This window comes from Terrapene carolina, unplaced genomic scaffold (genome assembly GCF_002925995.2).
Source record: "Terrapene carolina triunguis isolate 2854851 unplaced genomic scaffold, T_m_triunguis-2.0 Scaffold42, whole genome shotgun sequence".
NCBI classification, from domain to species: domain Eukaryota; kingdom Metazoa; phylum Chordata; order Testudines; family Emydidae; genus Terrapene; species Terrapene triunguis.
Genome location: NW_020664393.1, coordinates 56,487,083 through 56,509,005, shown reverse-complemented (window position 1 = coordinate 56,509,005; position 21,923 = coordinate 56,487,083). Strand labels below are relative to the sequence as shown.

Sequence of the window (21,923 nt, the reverse complement as noted above, 5' to 3'; positions counted from 1 at the left end):
GGGAACGTGGCATTTATATAGAATCATAGAAGAGTTGGGTTGGAAGAGACCTCAGGAGGTCATCTATTCCAATCCCCTGCTCAAAGCAGGACCAACCAACCCCAACTCAATCATCCCATACAGCTCATCTGTGCCTTCCCTTGCATGAACACTCCCATATCTTCTGGGAGTGCCTAGGGCCAGCCTTTGAAAAAGCTGGCCAGAACTGAGTGACATTGCAAGAGGGGTGAGGGATAAACAACCCTTTGCCTCGGAAAGGAGCTGAGAGAAAAAAAACAGCAAACACAGAGACCATTATTGTGTCTTATTTATCCATCACTGGGCGCTCTGCAGTGCCGAAGAGACGCATTCCCTGCCCTGAAGAGTTTGGAGTCTGGGTTTAGACAGAACCTCGTAAGTGACAACTGATGAAGGAAGAGCAAGGGCTGCAGTTAAGATCATAGGATTGTTTGTTTACCAATGTGTGTCTCTTGCTGGCAAAGACGGGGTTGAGGGAGTGGCCCTTGCAGTGAGCACTGGAGTTGATCCAGGGCAGGAAATCGAATCGGTAGGTTTGAGAGAAAGCAAGAGGCAAGTGCGCTCATCAGCATACAGGTCAAAGTCCCCAAGCATGAGGGGGGGTGGGGAGGAGAGCCAGCAGTGAAGGAGGAAGGAGGGGGAGCAGGGAGGAGCTGGGCAGTGGCAGACAACAGCAAGGCTAGGAGACAGGAGCGGTGACAGCAGGTAGCTCCAAGGAGATAATTAAATACACACAAGAGACTCATCATAACTGGTTATTAGATCACTTGAGTTTTTCCTTTCACCAGATCTAAGAGTCTGATCTCTGCAGTCAAAGCAGCAGAATGAATAAAGGGAACAAAGAGCCTGCATGAGAAGAGGGTGACTGGGGATAAAGCAAGGGAAGAAAACCACATTGCAGCTATGTCACACAGCCTCTCACTCCAACTTGTGGCCAAACAACACTGAATCATCAGCTTTCAACCCTAACAACGGGCAACCAGCCAGTCCATTCATGCCATCCCTACAACCCACAGGAGAACACGCACCTTCTGCATGATCAGGCAGGGTGGCAGCCAACAGCTAACTGGGCCACCTGACCCTCCCCGCAAAGCACAACAAGTACAGCCTAATGCCGGGAAAACAGAAACAGCTCAAGCCAAGAGCCAGCTCTGAATTTGCACAAAGCTCAGAAGTGTTTGGCTGAAATCACAATACATGAAATGCATTCGGCTCTTTAAATCACTCTGAACAAGGAGCCATGCTAGAGGGTGTTTCATCCCTTGGAGCTCCCCTGGGAGAAAGCGTATTGACTCAGGCCCCTCTTTGCACATTGCCTCTAAGCAGCTGGCTGTTGACAAAGCTGAACAGCAGGAACACAGATGGAGATGTCCCACAGGGGAAAATAAACCAAGCACCTGATAAATCTGGTGATAGGAGGGCTAAGGTAAAAGGCAAGAGCTTTTCAGCATTTGTTCTCATGGCTGTTTTAATGATTTACTTTTGGTCTTGGGACACTGACCTTACCTTGGTCATGGCAGGGGCTTTTGGAACAGCATGTCTAAATCAGTCCTCCTTCCCCATGGCTGATATGTACATTTCTTGTGACTTGTACGGAATGTGAACAACAGTGGAAGTGGGGTCAAATAGTTTGAGCAGGGGGCTGGGAATCAGGGCACCCAGGTTCTACGCCCAGCTCGGTCAGTTGCTCGCTGTCACGTCTATCCAATGATCCAGTCCTTTGTAAAGAGCTTTGAGACAGTGGCGTAGTTAGGAGCGGAAATTTGGGTGGGCCCCGGCTTTCGGGTGGACGGGCAATGACAGACTCTGCTAGCTCAGCTTCTCCCTCGCCGCAACGCCCTCTGCCTAGCCCTGGTGCCGCTGGACACAGGGCTTCACCTACCAAGCTGGGCACACACATGGGGCAGTGCAGAAAAGGGCAAGGCAGAGCTGCCGGAGCATAGCTTTCTGAAGGGCGGGTGCATAGCTCCCTCCTGGATTTCAGCTGCCCAAGTGATGCTAAGCTGCAGTCTACCCAGGCCCACCCGTGGCTATACCCCTGCTTTGAGAACTTTGGAGTTAAGACATCACCAAACCTGTTAGCACAAAGAATTATTACAGTGTCTTTGAAGGTAAGTTAAGCCATGGAGAGCCTAGACCCACCTGCCCCCAGGAGTGATCTACTGGACTTTATTTATTACTGTTTGCAAGGTCCATGCAATTTTTTTTTTTAAATAAAGAGTAAAATTAAAGGTGGCATATTGCTGGGAGAATCCCAACAATATCCTTGTCTGGGGCCGGCCTTTCAAGCCAGAGCCCAAGGTAGTACTCCTAGCTCTGTGGTGACAAACAGGTGAACCACCCAATTCTTGGGCACAAACTCTCCCCCATCTCCTCCCTCCCCCCACCCCAAGAGGTGACCACAATCCAAGGGCTCAAGTAACTATCCTGGGTAGCTGTGGCTGGAGATATGTATGGGCTTCATCAGTCTCTCTTCTGAGCACTCCCTTTGCCTCCATCCATTCCAGACTTGCACCTTCTTTCCCACCACCCCACCTACTTGAAACAACCTCCCAGGGAATGTACACGCAGTCCCACTACTCTCCTCGCTCAGATGCCTGAACACCTACCTTTTCCATGGAGTGGTCGAGCTGGAGGGACTGGGACCACCCTGCACTTCTTAGTGTAGCACTCGGCTTTGCATGGAGTTCTCTTGCCTTTATACATTTGGGGGTAGAATTACTACTGGCACAAGTGGATGCAACTCTGTTGAAACGACTGGAGTCAGATCCCTCGGCCAACTTGGCTTATTGTGCCAGACTGGTAGCTCCTGGGGCAGCTAACTGTTGGGCACACGGTGTTGCACCCCCCCACCCCCACCTGTGCTGACAGTGCTACAGAGTCAGTCATAGACCATGCATTACACCTGCTATTCAAAGCCAGCTCTGGCTTCCAGGTGCAAATCAAGCTGCATGAGCCCCATGTGATTTGGGTCCTGGATTCCTTTCAGATTGCCTTTCCCTTCTGTAACATCATGGCTGTTGAGATCAGCTAGGTGTGAACTCCAATTCAATCTCAGTGCAGGACCCTCTACTCTATAGTTGTTGTTTTTTTCCCCCTTCTTCAACATGTTGGTCAAACAGAAGGCTAAGTTCATTGACCTACAGGGCAGAGCACAGCTCATCTGTTGATTCAGGCGATTGCCCGAAAAGATTGAGGATAGAGGAGGAGTATTGGAGTTCAGTAGAGTGGACATTGGGCACCGGATTGTTTTCTTTGGTATATTTGTGCACACACCCGGAGACTGTGTGATGGGCATATTTTATATATTGCAAAATAAATCAAGCTTAATCTGCTGAGCATGCCATCAATTCACAAGCCGTGTGCACAGGCAAAGAAATCAATCGGACAATGGAAAGATAGCCCTGGACAAACAAGAAACCACAAAAAACACTGAAGGCAAATATTTAAATTACCAAAAATAAAATTTAAAAGACCTGAAATACCTTTCACTGCACCATAAGTGATGCATCTAATGACCAGGCCAGGGAAAGAGCTGTCACGGTGACCTTTCTGCCAGGAGCCTGACAGCCTCTGGGGCAGATTTAGAATTCAGATTTCACGTTTAAAAAAAAAAAAAAAATAGATTGAAGGCAAAGCAGCAGCCACCCCTCTGTTATAAAGCTCAAGCTCACCTCTCCGAGAGGTAACTCAGAGCCTGCTGTAGGCGGCCTGGTTGAAAAGTACACGTTCTGAATCTCTAGGCGTTGATTTACCTTCACATCAGCTCTATCAGGCCTCTCCTTTGCACATAAGAGAATTAGCCCCACAACCAAACTTTTTTTCCCCATTAGAGAGAGAGTGTGAATAAACTGCCAGACGGACATCTTTGGAGAATGAAATGACAAAAAGAGCCCAGGCAATAGCAGTGCCAGCTTTTCCACAACAATCTCACAAGAGCTGGTTTGTTAACAGTTCCAACTGTGGTTGGTTGGTTTGGGTTTTTTTAAAATGGGTCCTGAGATCAAACCTATTTCATGAAGGCCAATGCCATACGTGGTAAGTTTTGGACACCACCACCATAGGCTGAATTTGATCTAGCCACCCTAGATGAAAGGCTCTGCATCCACTAAACTGCTCAGTTCCCCCATCCATAGCAGTTGCAGTCTTCACAGACTGGGCATATCACTGCAGGCAGTGGCACTCTGCCACGGAGAGCTGGCTTGCAATGGAACCAATGCAAATTGGCTCAACCCTGGTGCATGCAGGGTTTCATGACTCTGCATCTCCCAACACACTTGTGTGTACACGTACACACACACACACACACACACACACACACACACACACACACACACACACACACACACACACACTCACTAGGGTCTTACTATGCCCCAGAATGCAGCAGGTCAGGGCCAGGGATGCTAATCCGCTGGCCCTTAAGCAGGGCCGGCTCAGGCTTTTTTGCCGCCCCAAGCGGCGAAGGAAAAACCAAAACCAAACAAACCTGTGCCACTTCATTCCTCGGCAGCAATTCGGCGGCGGGTCCTTTGGTCCGAGAGGGACCCGCCGCCGAAGACCCAGACGTGCCGCCCCTTCCCATTGGCCGCCCCAAGCACCTGCTTTGTGCGCTGGTGTCTGGAGCCGGCCCTGCCCTTAAGGGGGCAGGGATACAAGTGATACAGACACTGCTATAGCGGAGACATTCTGCCAGCTATGCTGCTCCTCCCCAACGGGAGCCCTGTGTGCCCAGGAGCCTCTTTTCCACTAGGAGAAGTGCTGAGTTCCAATTCGGCTAAGGCTGTGCTTAACCTAGTAGCCATGGGAAAGAGGGGTCCTGGCTGTCAAAAAGTAAAATGTCTTCCAAACAAGTAAACAGGTTACCAGAGAAAAGTCAGCTGCCTCCCCAAGAGCTACTGCAGCACCAGCAGCATTCCAGCTTCTCTCAAAGCTGCTGTTTATAGATTAAAAAAAATTAGTAATTTTGCAAGGCCCACCCACTACTGCACAGAGAAACAGGAGCATTCTTTACAAACAGCCTTCACTGCAGCAGCCCTGGGAGGAAACACACACAGCAAGGTCATTCTGAATCCATAGTTGCAGACAAGAGCTGGAGACACTGCTGGAGTCCAATAGAAGGAGAGGCGCATTTGGGGGAGTGGCAGTGGGTTCTAGAGCCTTTTGCCTGTGCGCTCACCTTGTCTGAAACGAGCACTGAGCAGGTTTGTATTGACCACAGCAGATTGTGATAGGAGCTTGGTGCTCTCCAGGGACAGGTCAGGTGCTCATGTCACAAAAGCCAAATCCCCCCCACCGGCACCTTCATTAGTAGAATCAGCCGAGTCACTATAGGCTGAGAAGTGTGGCAGGTCGAGGTGGGGGAGCTTGTGCTGCCATCCCCCCTACTGTACCTCTTCTGTGGCTAAGCAGAGATCTTCACGCTCCAGCCCACAGTCTGGCACTTTTCACTAGCACTAAAATAAATAAAATAAACCCCACCGCCCTGCAAAAAAACCCTTGAGTTTAATTCCCCCCCTGGACAAGATAAGGAAGGATCCACTCATTCAGCTACCGGTACTTACCTGTAGTTCTACACTGGCTTCTGACAGCTCCCTTAGGAAAGCCCATGGTACCCAGTTCCAGCTAAAAGCAGGGAGAGGTGGATCCCTTGAGAACTGGCGTGACGGGTGATGCCCAGTGTTCCATTCAGGGCTACTGTAACGTCTCCAGCTGGACAGAATTACGTTTGCAGAGGTACCAAACTGTAAACAATGAGCCGACTTTGTTTACCGAAGTGCAATCAGGCTATGCAAATTGGTGCTTATGATGCAGCAGCTCTTCCCATTTTTTTTTTTTGTAAGTACATGTTGCCTTCGCGGACAGTCTGAGAGTTTAGAAAATGCTTTCTATAGGACAAGAGGTTATACTGAAAGAAACATCTTCTGAACTTTTTTTAAACCTCTCAACCAATTAAAGAACTAGAATACTAGTGACAGCAGAACTCCACAGTCATTAGATTAGAAGAACAATGGGTGAAATCCTGACTCTATTGAAACCAATGGGAGTTTTGCCGTTAATTTCAGTGGAGCCACCCAATGATCCTTTACCTTAATAACTGTCAAAACATGCATGCGTACGCGCACACATGCATACACTCTCTCAAGTTATCTATTTGGCTTGAAACCAATTAATATTAACACAGTTTTGGTGTTTGCTATGAGGAGATAAAAACGAAGCAAAGGGTGTCTCTGTTGGTGGAGATCTGTAAGGGAAATGAGGCAAGGTTTTTTGTTTGTTTGTTTTGTTTTAAAATTGCAGAAGGGAGGCTAAAGTTTGTTAATTACATGAGAGAGTCGGAATTAGAAATGGACATATAAAATTTAATAGCTTTGGTTTAAAATACATCTTCAATTATACAATTAAAAAAACAGTAGGCAAGACCAAAAACTCCAGTTTGATAAAACATACAACGTTGCTATTATTATAAGACCCGTTTCCCGGCGTATTTTATAGTGGAAAACAATCCCTAATTTAAGTCACATACTTCATTAAGATAACAGTAATAAGAAATAACATTCATATCAAGTCTACATCTACAAATGATCTAAATCTACTTCCCTAGCCTGATTCTGTAATAAAACTTCCACTTCCAATAAAAATGAATATACATTTGTATTTCTACGTGAGTGTACAAGAATTCCCTCGCCACAGTAACATTTCCCCCCTGAATTCATAAATGGAAGCCCAAATTGCAGTAAATTCAGAGAAACTTGGAGTACAGCAGACTTCTGTTTTTTTCTTAAAACCAGGATGTGCTTAGGAGAGATTACACATTGGGTGCAGTCTCATCAATATGCCCACGGCATTACAGGCATGTTTCTCTTTCAGGGTTCAATCCTACAGGCTGTCTGCAGTCTGCAAAAGCACTGGGCACTCAATGTTTGCTGAACACCTGTACAGAGAGATTTTCACACAGCATGGAATATGGAGCGCTCAGTAGGTCAGCAGATCTCTGTCCCTGCACCAAATTGATCACTGAGGAGTAATAGAGGGGAAGCAGGCCTGGTGCTGGAAGACGGGAATAGTCAGAGTAAAGGCTACGATACAATGCATAGCAGCAATTTTAAATATTTTTTAATATTAAATATTTTAATATTTAACAGTGTTTCAGTCACAGGCAGCCACTGCTCAGTTTCTCTTCTCACAGATACAGGCTTGATGCTTCATGATGAACACTGAGCATGGTCTGCTTGCCAGCCTGCAGGACCCACTCCCCCTACACCTTCTTGGATTGCGAGCATTGTGCTACATGGCCCTACTGGTGGTTTGGGCCTTAATCTCTCAATCCTTATCTACTCACCTGCAGGATCAAGTTCGCAGAATCATAGGGACTGCCAGACTGGATCAGCGTAGTGGCCCATCTAGTCCAATATCTTGTCTCTGACAGTAGCCAGCACCAGATTCAGGAGGTGGTGGGAGAAACCCTGGAGCAGGCAGTTACAGAATAGCTGGCCATAGGGAAAACTTCTTCATAAACCCAAGAGGTTGGCTTATCCCCCGGAAGCACAAGCCCACAGCTCCTCTTAGGTTCAAGACTGAGAATACACAATCTCACTACAGGTACAGAATAGGAGTAACAGCCATTGTAGAACTTTATTTGGTAGTGTACAATACAAGCCTAACCCACCACACCTCACTGTACAGAGGGGTCTGCTGTATAGTAGGCATCATTCCTTCTGCTTAGGAAAATCCTCTTTAAACAAGTCATCTCTGTGCGTGCTATGAATATACAACGTGCGCTCAGGTTTGGCGCATACTAGGTTTTTAAATAACTGTTTGCCTGTATATAGTATCCTTTTAGGGAGGCTTCATTGCATATATTCACTGTATATACATGAACACCATATTTTTATATATATATATATTATATATGACTCATATGTACACATTTACAAACCTTCAAAAATATATTGCACTTATATACAATACAGCTTCATGTCAAATGAGTTCACACAGTAACTTAGGTAAGGTCTTCATGAGCAAGGCAGTTTTACATTCCCCAGACTATTATACAAGTGATTTCAGCAACATGCCCTGTTCAGCAGTAAACATTCTTGAGTCTAGTCTCCCATAGCCACCTGCAGCTCCCATTAGCATGAATGGGAGCTGTGCAGCTGCATCTAGCAGAGAGCAGTCCAATAAGACATCATTAGCTGACAGGCTCACATGAATATTTAATAGATAAATAGAAGTTAGAATATCACCACTATTTCAAGGCTTCTCTCCCCATCCCCATTTGCTAATGTTTTGTACATAAATATTATTTAATTCCTGATATCTATGTTCATTCATTTCAAGTGCACTGAGTTAATGAGCATTGTTTTGTCCTTTCGGAAGAACAGAAACGTGACTATATCAACTTTGCTAAACAAACACTGCTCCGATCCCTGGAAGAACTCAACCCACTGGGTTTCTTCTAGAGAAAGTGATTCGTGTTTTACCCAGAAGACTAAATTACAGAAAAATGTTCATCTGAGACCTTCATTTAAAATCCACAGAGGTTTGATGGCTTTGGTTTTAGATCTCAGTGAGAGTGAGCTTGTAAGATCCTCCAGCCTCTTCAATCTGTAGCTGGAAGGTGTCTTCATTCGAATAGTGCTTCACAATATTGTCGTCCATGTTGATCAGGATTCTAGGAAGTAAGGCTGGTAAGTATTACAGTTTAAAGTGCAGAAGTTACCAGAAATGCATTAAGTGTTGCTAATTTAAAGCTAAGAGAACACCTCTGGACTGCCCAGAAATAACTTGGGATCTCTGTTACCCCTCTGTGACCCTTCATCTCCTATTATGGTTTAACTCAATGGTTCTCAACCAGGGGTACGTGTACCACTGAGGGTATGCAGAGGTCTTCCAGGGGCTACATCAACTCGTCTACATATTTGCCTAGTTTTACAACAGGCTACAGAGAAAGCACTAGCGAAGTCAGTACAAACTAAAATTTCATACAGACAATGGCTTGTTTATACTGCTCTATATATTATACACTGAAATGTAAGTACAATATTTATATTCCTATTGATTTATTTTATTATATGGTAAAAATGAGAATGTAACCAATTTTTCAGTAACGGTGTGGCTGTGACACGATTGTATTTTTATGTCTGATTTTGTAAGCAAATAGTTTTTAAGTGAGGTGAAACTTGGGGTATGGAAGACAAATCAGACTCCTGAATGGGGTACAGTAGTCTGGAAAGGTTGAGAACCACTGGTTTAACTGATCTAATCTGCTTCAAAAGTTGCTGCTGTGACTTCAAGCCACACTTACAAACCATTGTCCACAATTTGAAAGAGCTGCAAGGGAGGGAGAATGATCTCGAAAATGACAAACAGAGCTGGGAGAGAGTCACACACACAAACAAAATAGCCTGGTTGTGACACTCACCTGAATGCAAGACACATAGACAGAGCATGGTCTTGGACCTGGTTCTCCCAATTCCACTTTGTATAAATAATTAAATATTCACTGGTGCAGGGACTTGGACCGGGGTCTCACATCCCAGGTGAATGCCCTAAACACTGGGCCAGAGAGTCAGTCTCTCGCTTTCTGTCCCAATGAATGTTTATTTATTTATACAAAATGTGGAACAACTCCAACCGGAGAGACAGAGACAGACCCCATCCCAGAACAGCCTGGTGGATAAGGCACTCACCTGGGATGCAGTTAGGGTGACCAGATGTCCCAATTTGATAGGGACAGTCCCAATTTTTGGGTCTTTTTCTTATATAGGCTCCTATTACCCCCCACTCCCGTCCCGATTTTTCACACTTGCTGTCTGGTCACCCTAGATGCAGTAGACCCAGGTACAAGTCCCTGCTCTGAATCAGGATGCTGGAGGCATCCCAGGCAAGTGCCATTACCACTGGGCTTTGGTTATTCTGGGGTGTGGCCTCTATATTTTTGCAGAAAATATCAAAAGGTCAGAGGTTTGTCCCACAGCAGAACAGGAAATTTTTTGAAATCTTGAAGGTTTTCATGGGCTGGGAAAACCTTTTTCAACACAGCACTCCTGACCCACAATCTTTGTGAAGCTAAACCAGTTTCAAGACACATGGACATTTCACAAAGCTCTGAACTGGTTCAGCTGGACACCTAACAAATATAGTGAGAAGGTGGGTGAGGCACTATCTTTTATTGGAGCAACTTCTGTTCGTGCAGCTCAAAAGCTTGTCTGCCTCACCGAGATCCTCCTCATGTCTGGGAAAGGTACTCAGCGGGTATGTCTACACTGCAACTAGACACTCATGGCTGGCCCATGTCAGCCGACTTGGGCTTGTAAGGCTGTTTCACTGATATGTGGACATCTGGGTTTGGGCTGGAGCACAGACTCTAGGACCCTGCGGGCCCAGGCCCAAGCCCAGATGTCTATATAGCAGTGAAACAGCCCCAAAGCCTGAGCCCGCGAGCCCACGTCAACTGACACAAGCCAGCGTGGGTTTTTCTTTGCTGTGTAGACATACCCAGAGTGTCACAGCTAAATACAAGAAGGAACAGGCTGTTTAGCATAAGTAGTGAACACACATTTCAAGGGACCATTCAAGGTGAAAATGGCCAGTTAAACACAGCTACAACTCTGCACACAACCTAACAATTACGGATGTGACAACAAAAAAGACAACAGGGATGGCAGTTCAATTGCTGCAATCTGGACACATCAGACCACTTCCTCTTTTCCTGAAGTGGTCTTTATGGATACAGATGCCTGCCTAAATTGAATTGCCTTTGGTTAGCAAAGCACACTTTCAATTCACAGCTTTCCCAGGCAGTCCTGCTTTAGTCCTTTGACTCACACGAGGACAGCTCTTTACAGCACATTCCAAAGGCATGCAACATTTAAGGATTGAAGACTGTGTCTAGTTCTGGTATCCACAATTCAAAAAAGATGATAAATAATTGGAGAGGGTTCAGAGAAGAGCCATGCAAATGATTAGAGGGGTGGAAAACATGCCTTAACCTTACAGTGAAAGACTCAAGGAACTCAATATATTTACCTTAACAAAGAGAAAGATAAGGAGTGAGTTGATTACAGTCTGTAAATACCTACATAGGGAACAGAAATTTGATAATAGAGGGCTCTTCAATCTAGCAGACAGAGGTATAAACAAGATCCAGTGGCTGGAAGCCGAAACTAGACAAATTCAGACTAGAAATAAAGTGCAGGGTTTTTTGGTTTTGTTTTAAACAAAGTGAGGGAATTTGAGCAGGGGGTTGGACTAGATGACCTCCTGAGGTCCCTTCCAACCCTGATATTCTCTGATTCTATGAAGTAAAGGCAGTGGTGAATTCTCCATCAATAGCAATTTTTAAATCAAGACTGGTGTTTTCCTAAAAAAGATATGCTCTAGTTCAAACAGGAATTAACTCAGGGAAGTCCTGTGGTCTGTGTTATGCATGAGGTCGGACTAGATGATCAAACTGGTCCCTACTGGTCTTGTAATCCATCTGTGAATTTTGGAACAGATTTAGCATCTGTGTTGTGTATGAAGGGAGCACATGTGCATGCAGGGGGTTTATAATGTGTATTTCTTTTCCTAAAGGCCGGACAATAACACAAGATATCACCCTTTCTTTGGAAAGCTGCGGTAGATGCTACTCAAGACATACTCACCCTTTTTTACATTTCTTGAAGATTTTTCCAATTTTATCAAAAGGAACATCATACTTGTCCGATATCTAGAACATAAAAAGAAAACACAGTCCCTAAATCAGGGAGACTGTAGGCCACTTTGTATTTCACTTTTACTCAGATGCATGATACAATGATGTAAATCAAACAAAACCCCTGCCTTGCAAGATTGACACTGACATTCCTAAAAAATAATCCAATCGACAGGACATGCCAATTTTTAATTATTATTTCCAGTTTACCAGTGGATTAATTACTAGGACAGGAATGCAATCAGTTTCAATGCTTAATTTTCTTATTTTCACTTTGAAGTTCCTGGCCAAATTTTTCAAACGTCCATATTTAAACAACTAAATAAAAGCGTTCTCATGACTGAGCAAACCCTCTGATTTCAATAAACAACTGAATCATGTTTTAACCACGACTGCTGCTATCAGGTGGTAACTGGGTTCCACACATGGTGGCTTTATGTATGGCAGAACAGGCCTTAAAGAAAACGGGCATCGCTCACCAAGGATCTTCGTTTTCGGTGATAAAAAAATAAATACAATTATCTGATAAAACCCCTAATTTTTCTGCAAGTAAAATTAAATGCTGAACTTTAGTTTCCTAGCCACAACATAGATAGGTATCAGTTGAACACAATGTTTTATTGATATATTTACACTTGTAAAATGCTGGAATGGTTCAGTCACAGTGCATTGTTTCTTGACTGTTGTCAATGGCCCTGCTGTTTCAGCCTCATTTTCGTTTTTCTGTTTATGTTTAGCGCTTCCCATGTGTTCTACAATTGTCTGCCTTTGAATGTAATCTACAGCCTGGCTGCCTACAGTACAGCACATCACCATCAATGTGAAATTTGTCCTTGCCACACTCAGTGACACGGTCTTTAGGGGTGATTTTTAAAGTTTTCGGCATCTTTTCATAACTTTAATTACTCACATTTGGAGGCTGAAGTGAAATTTGAGATGCCTTAAAACACAAACTCCTGTACTCCATTACGTAACCTGTGACGTTTCACTCCATATTCTTTATGAAAATGGACTTATGATATGAATATGACGTAACTGAGTGAGTCTTTTAAGATATCATTGGAAAGCTTATAATTTACTGAATGTGATTATCCAATTGGTATGCCTGTATCATTTCTGTATCTGAAGTTAAGAATATTGACTATGTATCTGTATTTCAACTATGCTACTTTGGGTGACGCCCACTGCTAACACTTCAGGTATAACAATAGAAAAAGCCAGAGAGGGCGGATGGCCCATCAGCGAGGACAATGGACTGTGCAAAGGCTTGGCCTTCCTGCGGACACTCCATGCTGCCACTGACTCATGGACGCTGTGATCCTACAGAGTCAGGTGGTCTTGTCACTAAACATTACCTGGAACTTCTTGTAGCTTTCCACTGGAAGGGAAGGGGTGAGAGTCAAATTTGGGAAACAGGATTCTCGCCTTATGTAAATCCTATTTAAGGGTGGGGAGGAAGGCAAACGAGGCTCCTCCTCTCCATGGCCTGTCTGCCCAAGAAAGAAACACCGCTAAAGCCACGTGAAGGGAAGGCAAGGGGGGAGTCCAGGCTGGACCCCTGTCTCAGGGTGGAAAGAAATACAACTGGAACTCTGAACCACAGAAACTTTGCAACCTGCCTAAAATAACATTTAGGGTAAGAAATTACATTTCGTAACCTGTTTAAGTATACGGAGCTTAGCTTGCGTATTTTGCTTTATTTGGTCAGTAATCTGCTTTGTTCTGTCTGTTATATTATTTAAAATTTACCTTTTGTAGTTAATAAAATTTGTTGTGTTTATTATTAAACCCAGTTTTTGTAATTTCTAACGGGGGGGGGCAAGGAGTCGTGCACATCTCTCTTCACACTGAGGAAGAGGGCAAATTTTATGAGCTTGCGCTGTACAAATATTTCTCTACAGTACAAGACAATAGTATTTTGGGTTTGTCTCCCAAAAGGGGTGGGCACGTGAGTGCTGGGGGAGACCTCTCACACAGAGCGGACTTCAGTCTGTGACTGCAGCGGGGGGGGGGGGGGGGAGAGGGAGAGGGGGCGCTGCAAGAGGCCGGAGAGCTTAATTCAGCAAAGCAGTAAGAGGGAACCCAGGCTGATTGAGTACGGGGAGACTCAGTTAAACCCCAGCACATCAAGTGGCATCCCAGAAGGGGGGGTCCAATCCGTCACAAACTGCTCCCCATATATAGAGGTTATTAGAGTATGTCTAGCTATGTAAATTTAAAGTGCATTCAAAAAAAAAATCAACCACAAGAGGGGGAGGTTTTGCGCATTGAATAGGCGACACTGGTACTTTCAGTAAAATGTAGTTACTAATTATGTACGTTTTTATTTTTTTACAAAATGTAGAAACTAAAGGTTCTCTATTAAATCGCAAATTCTGCATTTTTCCATGTCAAATGGATTTCTAGGATCCTTGTTGATCACACTTCAGGCCTCTCTGCACTCAAGATAACACACTGGTAGTTGAATTGGGTTTTACATACGTTTTGCACAAACTCTCCCAATTTCAGGAGCTACTTTACAGCCCACAGTGGAAGCCAGTGTTGCTCTTTGTCAGTGCCAGAGAAAGGGATTGGGCACCCCAATCAGGTCTCTTACTGAAGTTACACCTATGTGATTTCAGAGTGGTGGGGGTGGTCTAGAAGAGGGGCAGTATAAATGGAGAAACTCCTGGGGAGAGGGCAGGACATGCTAGCCCCCACCTCCCAGAAGCGATGAGGCGAGGAACTCACATGCTCTAAGGAAAGAAGATGACTGCAAATATCCAACAATAAACTGGCAAAATGAGCTCAGTATAAAAACAGTCACCTCATTAAGTATTTTATTACATACACCACCATAAAACCCATAACAAAGTGGTTGCTATTGTTCTACATCCAATTTTCTTTGGCAAGCTGCTTTATCTACAGTTTTGTTTTTGTTCTAATCTCACACTGATCGCAAATATCCATCTTGCATTAAGCAGTAACAGGGGGGATTCCCTGATTTAGATCTGTTCTAGTGCAGACATTCTGCTTGCTCCTACATCAGGGTCTGAGTAGAACATGCTACAATTGGGTCGATAAACTCCTCTTCTTCCCTCTTTAACCCCAAAGATTAGATGCAAGTGCAAGTCACAACAGCCATGATGGAATCTCAGATAAGGGAGTGGATTTTGGATCCCAAGGCTAAGGCTAGTAAGGTGATATAAAAGTGACAACATTCAAACCCTTCAACCTTAACAAGGCACCGGTTGGACAAAGACCAAGCAAGCAAAATCAAATGACCAAGAGTTTCAATGTTGTAAATTCAACAGGCACGTCCCAAAGTAACCTCTACACTTTCCCTGGGCTGCACCCCAGCAGGCAATTGGAGGAGTGGGTGATATTTTGCAGTCTAAGGACTTGTCGACACTGCACCACAATGCAGACTATGGGGGTGTAAATTGCAAAGTGCACCAAAATTTCATGCACTAACTGCCCTGCGTGGAGGCTGCTGGTGCAAACTAAAAAGGTATCTAGCACGTGTTAACGTAGTCCTGTTTGAAACTAGAGACCTTTTTAGTTTGTACCAGCAGCCTCCACACAGAGCAGTTAGAGCACAAACTTTTGGTGTGCTCTGCAATTCACACCCCAGTAATCTACATTGTGGCACAGCACAGACAGCTTTAAAAATCACACTATTGTAGCCAGTAGCAAGAGCTACAGTTAAGGGTGCACAGCAGTTTCCATTCCAACCTCCCTGTTTTCACATGCTCCCAACTTCCTGAAATATTCACTTTTTTAATTTTCATTTTCCAGGCTTGGTCTCAGACTTAAGAAGAATTTTATTTGAGTGCATGTGGGCATGTCTATATAAAGTTAAAGCAAAATCCCTTCAGCCATTTTTTATTATGGATAATAATAATAAAAAAAAACCAACAACACTTTTCCCATTGCAAAAATAGATATTTTGCTGTAACCCTTGTTCAAAAACACCTTCAAATTTAGCATTAAAATAGTCCCTGGGAATGAGGATACGATTTGCTAGGCTTGGAGGGAAAACAGAAAGTAATGAGAGACTGACAAAAATATAAGTCATTTGAACATGCTCCAGAAACTGTTCCAGCAGCTAATTAAAATGTTACCCCCAGCTATGAAAAACAGTCACAAAGTAGGACCCTGCGGATTAGTTTTGATACCAATGGAAAAATCTGAAAAAGCTTCTTCTGCAGCTCGGTGAAGAGAGGATCTGCATGAAAAACAAACCTAGGAGTGTATATTTTCCAATGTGACTAGTGATTTTGGGTGTCTCGAGATTTTGGACATCGAGTCTGAGACACCTAAAAGGTACCTGGTGTTCACAGAGTGCTGAGCAGCACCCACTCTTCAAAAATCAAACCCCTTTAAGATGTCTCAAAGTTGGACACCCAAAAATGGAGGCTCCCAAAAATCACTAGTTACATGAAAATTTAAGCTACATCCACTTTCTTATGTGGAGATTATTCAAACGCTGAATTCTTAAGTATAGAAAAATAGATCCCAGGCAAACGTGTTTAATATTTCTAGAATCCAGGTATTCTTGACTGAGATCACTACTTAGAATGTATCAGGAAGTACCACTAAGCTCGCTGGAGCCCACCGCAGATTTAGCTGCTCCCCTGATGAGTTAAGCCCACCCGCACCAATGAAGGATGCCAGTAAGGAACTCTTTTGCTTGCTCTATTTTTCAAAGTCAGCTTTGAGTAGAAGCTGAGGAGTTAACTGCAGTGTTCTCCCCTTTACTCAAAGGTGACTTCGGTGGAGAACCAGCACCTACTTTTTAACCGGAAGCAACAGAAATATTTAGATGACAAACTGCGGCTACGATTCAAGCTCAGTCATACTCTAAGTATTTAGGATCTAACACTAGGGAACCAGGTGTCATGCTCATGGTTTCACAGACCGGACACAAGGTTTTATGAACTGCCCTGATACTTACAGCTTCCATTAGACCTTTCAGAGATGGTGTCTTTAGCATAAGTGCATCGAAGACTTCTTCCGACTCCTTTCGGACATACAGCAACACTGAATGCAAACCAGAAAGAGTGCTTTAATATATATTTGTTCCTTGAGGACGAGGCATAAGTGAGTGTTGTGAAAGCACAGAGTAACACACATTAAAATAATGCAGCAAGGATATGCATACAAACTTAGTTAAATCTATCTCGAGAAATCATGATTACTGTCGCCCTGTCCCAGCGAATTTTGAGAAGGACCCGGTGGACCAGTGGGATAGGAGGGAAGGCATACTTCAGCCCCTCGCCCCACAGTATTAGGAACACGTCGGCAATCAAGCCCGGACTGTCGTTTTGGAATGAGCAGAACTGAGGGCACTGTGTGTTGCTCTTGGCGGCGAAGAGGTCTACTTGGGGATAACCCCACCTTTGGAAGACTGACTGTATGATGTCCGATCTGATTGACTAATCGTGCACATGGTATGACCTGCTGAGGCAATCCGCCAGCTTGTTCCGTACCCCTGGAAGGTAGAAAGCTTCCAGCTGAACGGATCAGACTATACGGAAATCCCAGAGGAGAAGAGCCTCGTGGCAGAGGGGTGAGGATCAGGCTCCGCCCTGTTTGTTTATGTAGAACATGGCGGTGGTGTTGTCTGTCAGGACTGTCACGCTGTGACCTTGCAAGTGGCGTGAAAGGTTTGGCAGGCCAGACGAACCGCCCTGAGCTCCTTCAAGTTGATATGGAGAGGTATCTCGTCCCTTGACCACAAGCCTAGTGTCCTCAGATCCCCAAAGTGTGCGCCCCAGCCCAGATCTGATGCACCTGTTACTAATGTCAGAGAAGGTTGGGGCTTGGCGAAGGGGACCCCTGCACAGACCACTGGTCAGTCCAGCCACCAACGCAGGGATTCTTGTACCTGCTCCAGGACCGTCACCACAAGGTCCAGGGGGTCTCGGGACGGACGGTGAGCCACGCTTGTATGGGCCTGAGTCTCTGTCGGGCATGCTTGACCACATATATGCATGCTGCCATATGCCCTATTAGCTGCAGGCAACACCTGACTGTCGTGGTGGGATATGGAAGCATTATTTTGACAATCTGCTCTATGGCTTGGAACCTGGGCTCTGGAAGGCTTGCTTTTGCCTGTACCGAGTCTAGCACTGCCCCTATGAACTCTATCCTTTGCGTAGGTATGAGTGACAATTTGGGTACATTGAGGAGGAGTCCCAGTCTATGAAAGGTGTCCATGACCATTATCACGTGGGATTGGACCTCGTCCTTGGAACAACCTGTCAGTAGCCAGTCGTCGAGGTACGGGTACACTCAGACTTGCCTTTTCCGCAGGAAGGCCGCCACCACCGCCATGCATTTCATGAACACTCGGGGGTGTGGACAGGCCGAATGGGAGATCCGTGAACTGGTAGTGATGTTGGTTTATGACAAAGCGGAGAAAGTGGTGGTGTGCCGGATGGATGGGGATATGGAACTAGGCGTCCTTCATATCGAGGGCAGCATACCAATCTCCCAGATCCAGTGACGGGATTATAGTGCTTAAGGAGACCATGCGGAACTGGAGTTTGACCATAAATTTGTTGAGTCTGCGAAGGCCTAAAATGGGTTGGAGACCCCCCTTTGCCTTGGGAATTAGAAAGTAAAGGGAATAAAGCCCCTTTCCCCTTAGCTCCTGTGGAACCGCCTCCACCGCCCCTATCTCGAGGAGGGGACGGACCTCCTGCATAAGGAGTTGCTCATGAGAGGGGTCCCTGAAGAGGGATGCGGAAGGTGGGTGGGAGGGAGGAAGGGAGGGAAGGAGAACTGGAGGGAGTATCCCACCTGTACTGTGCATAGGACCCAGGGGTTCGATGTTATACGGGACCACGCACGATAGAAGTGGGATAGCTGGTTTAAAAACCGAGGGGATGGATCCGGGTACTGGGTTGGTATGCTGTCCTCGAGCGCGCCTTCAAAACCCTTGCTTGTTTCCGGGCTGGGGTTTGTTCTGGCCTTGGTTAGGCGCGTTATTCTGCTGTCTACACCGGTTGTTTCTGCCCCACCTGCAATACGGCTCCTGTCTGAGGAGGAGTTGATACTGCCTCTGCTGCGGAGGCTGATGCCTAAAGGGATTTCTCTGGGTTGTCGGCGTATGCATCCCTAGCGACTTCAGGGTGGCCTTAGAGTCCTTAAGGCCGTGCACCCTGGAGTCTGTTTGCTCCGAGAAAAGGCCCCGAGCCCTCAAATGGGAGGTCTTGGAGGGTGTTTTGGACCTCTGGAGGGAGGCCCGACACCTGTAGCCACACTGAGTGTCGCATGACTACCCCCGAGGCAATGGTTCTGGCCACAGAGTCAGCTGAAATCGAGGGAGGCTTGTAGCGAAGTCTTAGCCACCGCCTTTCCTTCCTCGAATAATGCAGCAAACTCCAAGTGCGAGTCCTGGGGCAGGCGATCCTTAAACTTGGACATGGCCATCCAAGAGTTGAAGTTATGTCTATTAAGGATCGCCTGCTGGTTGGCTGTACGTAGTTGGAGGCCCCCGGATGAGTAGACCTTTCTACCGAAGAGGTCCAGACGCTTGGCCCTCCTTGGCCGTTAGGGCAGAGGCTTGTTGGCCCTGTTGTTCCTTCTCATGGACTGCTGAAACGATTAGGGAGCAGGGAGTCAGATGGCAGAACAGGAACTTGTGTCCCTTGGAAGGGGCGAAGTATTTCCTTTCTACTCCCCTGGCCGTCGGCATGATAGAGGCCGGGGTTTGCCATATAGTGTTGTAATTTGTCTGTATGATCTTTATGAGAGGGAGTGCTACTCTGGAGGGACCCTTGGGAGCCAGGATGTCCACCATCGGATCCTCCTGCTCAACTTTTTCTTCTGCCTGGAGGCCCGTACTGAGGGCGATCCTGCAGAACAGCTCCTGGTGAGCCCTGTGGTCGATTGGTGGTGGTCCTGAGACTGATGTACCTGCCACCGCCTCGTCTGGGGAAGAGAAGGATGTGAGTTGCTGCTGGTTGCCCTCATCTAGACCCTCCTGTGGGTCCCCATAAGCCTGGGTCACCTCAGGGCCTGACAGGGCTGACACCTCTCGAGGTGTTGTAGTGCTTGGTACTGCCGTGGGCAGTGGGTCTGCCATCACCAGTTGCTCTTGGGGATCTGAGGGCGGCCTGGAGAGAGTAGCCTCCCTTGCCATTGATGTGTACATGTGTGGCGACCTGGAAGCTCTGGAGATGGTGCCCTGTTGCTGATGGTAGGCCCATGGGGTCCAGAAGGGCCACTGACTCAGAGGAGGCCACTGTGGCTGCCATGCTGAGTGGGACTCTCTGCTGGCCACGGTTCGATGCTTGCTATAGCTGGAACGACCGGAGTTGGCCTCGGAGCCGGAGGATGCCGACGGAGAGGACCAGGACGGTGCTGAATGTTGAGTGGCTGTAGTGTGCCATGAGGTGCAGGCCGGGGAGTGGTGCCTGGCTGACCGGGACCGCGCACAGTACCGGGAGTCTCGGGACCGGTGCCTCTCACTCTGTGCTGGTGCCGGGCAAGCGATGGAGTCGTGGACCGGCGTGTAGTCACCACGGGTACCGCTGATAGGTTCGCCTCCGGTGCTGTAACCTCGCGCTGGGTCGCAGGTGCCGGGGAGCAGTGGGACGCCGAGCTTGAACGGGAACAGTGCCATGAGCAGTGCCGAGATGGTGATCTCGAGCAGCGCACTATTGCCGGCTTCCCTCTGGAGGGCACCCTCTTAGGCGGTGCCAGAGGCTTCTCCCTGCACGGGAGGGGATTTGGCATCGACAGCTCAATGAGGTCTTTCATTGCCTCGAAAGTGTCGGGCGTAGAGGGGTGTTCCAGGACCTCCTCCAGACATTCATCGCATTGAACTCGCTGGGTACCGGACTCAGGCTCACAACCTGTCTTTGTGTGCCAGGAGCCTCTCTGAGCGCCTGGGCAGCTCTTTGGGGAGAGTGCCCTCTTTCTCCTTTCTTGTGACGCTTAGTCGGTGCCGGATAGGTCAACCGGTGCTGAGGTTGGTCGTCCCCCTTTGGGGCTGGCGATTTACGGTGCCTGGGGGTGCCGGGTCGCACACAGATGCTGGGGCACTTCGCACCAAGGAAGCCGGGCCCGGTGCCGGTTGGTTGGGGCGGTGGTTGTAATGTGGCTTCCGTGAGCAACTGCTTTAGGCGAAAGTGTCTCTTTCTTTCTTAGTGTGCGGTTTGAAGGCCTTACAGATTTTGCAGCGCTCTACCCGATGAGCCTCTCCCAGACACTGGAGACAGGAGTCGTGGGGGACACTGTTAGGCATAGACCTGCGGCACGTGGTGCAAGCTTTGAAACCCTGGGCTTGTGGCATGCCCCGCAACCCAAGGCTGGTGCCGGAACTAGCTTCCAGACACCTGAATACAATGGCATTTAACTAACTGATAACTATCTAAGAACAACTCTAACTAGAAGACTGAAAGGCTATGGGATCACTCGCAAGCGAGCGAGAGAACGTTCCAACGCCGGCATGGACGGTAAGAAGGAACTGAAGGGGGGGTCGGGCCGGCAGGGTATTATATACACCGCCATAAGGGCGCCACTCTAGGGGGCTCCCCTGCCGTCCCGATGGGAGCTGCTAAGGGAAAAAGTTTCCGACGTCCGTGCACACGGCGCGTGCACACCTAGTTGGAATGGACGTGAACAATCACTCGAAGAAGAACTTGCTATTCCTTCTCTTTAGTTTCTTGCAACTGTCTATACTTCCCCCCCATTTTAGTCTTGTCTCTCCCCCTCTTTGCTTCCTTGCTATTGTTCAGAAATATTTATTAGCAATCATGTTGCTCCATCTAGTAGGATATGGATTTGATTCCCCACTCCAAAGATCGGACTGAAAGAATGAGAAGCCAGACAACCAGTGTCCTCCGGCTCATGGAGACGGAGCTATTACACAGAAAAACAGCCCCATTAAAAACTACATTAAGGCTGAGTAATAAGCCAATAAGAGCAGGGAAATGTGGACATGTAACAGCTTCAAAGTCCTTAATTCACGCTCTAATTACTAGGTATTGTGGCACATGTTGTTTACTATGTTTGACAGCTCACTGCTCTGACGCACCTGTGATTTGGAACAATATACTGTAACATCTAGGTCAAACAGGGTGAATTAAGCTTGGATGCTTGGAGATTTTCCTTTGGTGGAAGAGGGTTTGAAAATGAAGGCAGAAGGAGGAGGGTGGATTTAAAAGCGAACACAGCAATAACCATCTATACAAGGGAAGCAGTGTGGCTTAGT

General features: G+C 46.6%; 1 protein-coding gene across 1 annotated transcript in view; it reads right to left on the bottom strand.

The window, feature by feature from the left end:
• Positions 1 to 6,622: 6,622 nt before the first annotated feature.
• GRHL1 (grainyhead like transcription factor 1) overlaps positions 6,623 to 21,923 on the bottom strand; it is a 69,171-nt gene continuing 53,870 nt past the window's right edge. The window contains exons 14-16 of the mRNA XM_024199133.3: positions 16,653 to 16,738; positions 11,667 to 11,731; positions 6,623 to 8,692 (exon numbers count right to left, since the gene is read on the bottom strand). Coding sequence (XP_024054901.2) covers positions 8,578 to 8,692; positions 11,667 to 11,731; positions 16,653 to 16,738 — 266 coding nt within the window. The 3' untranslated portion in view covers positions 6,623 to 8,577. The remainder of the gene's footprint in view (positions 8,693 to 11,666; positions 11,732 to 16,652; positions 16,739 to 21,923) is intronic.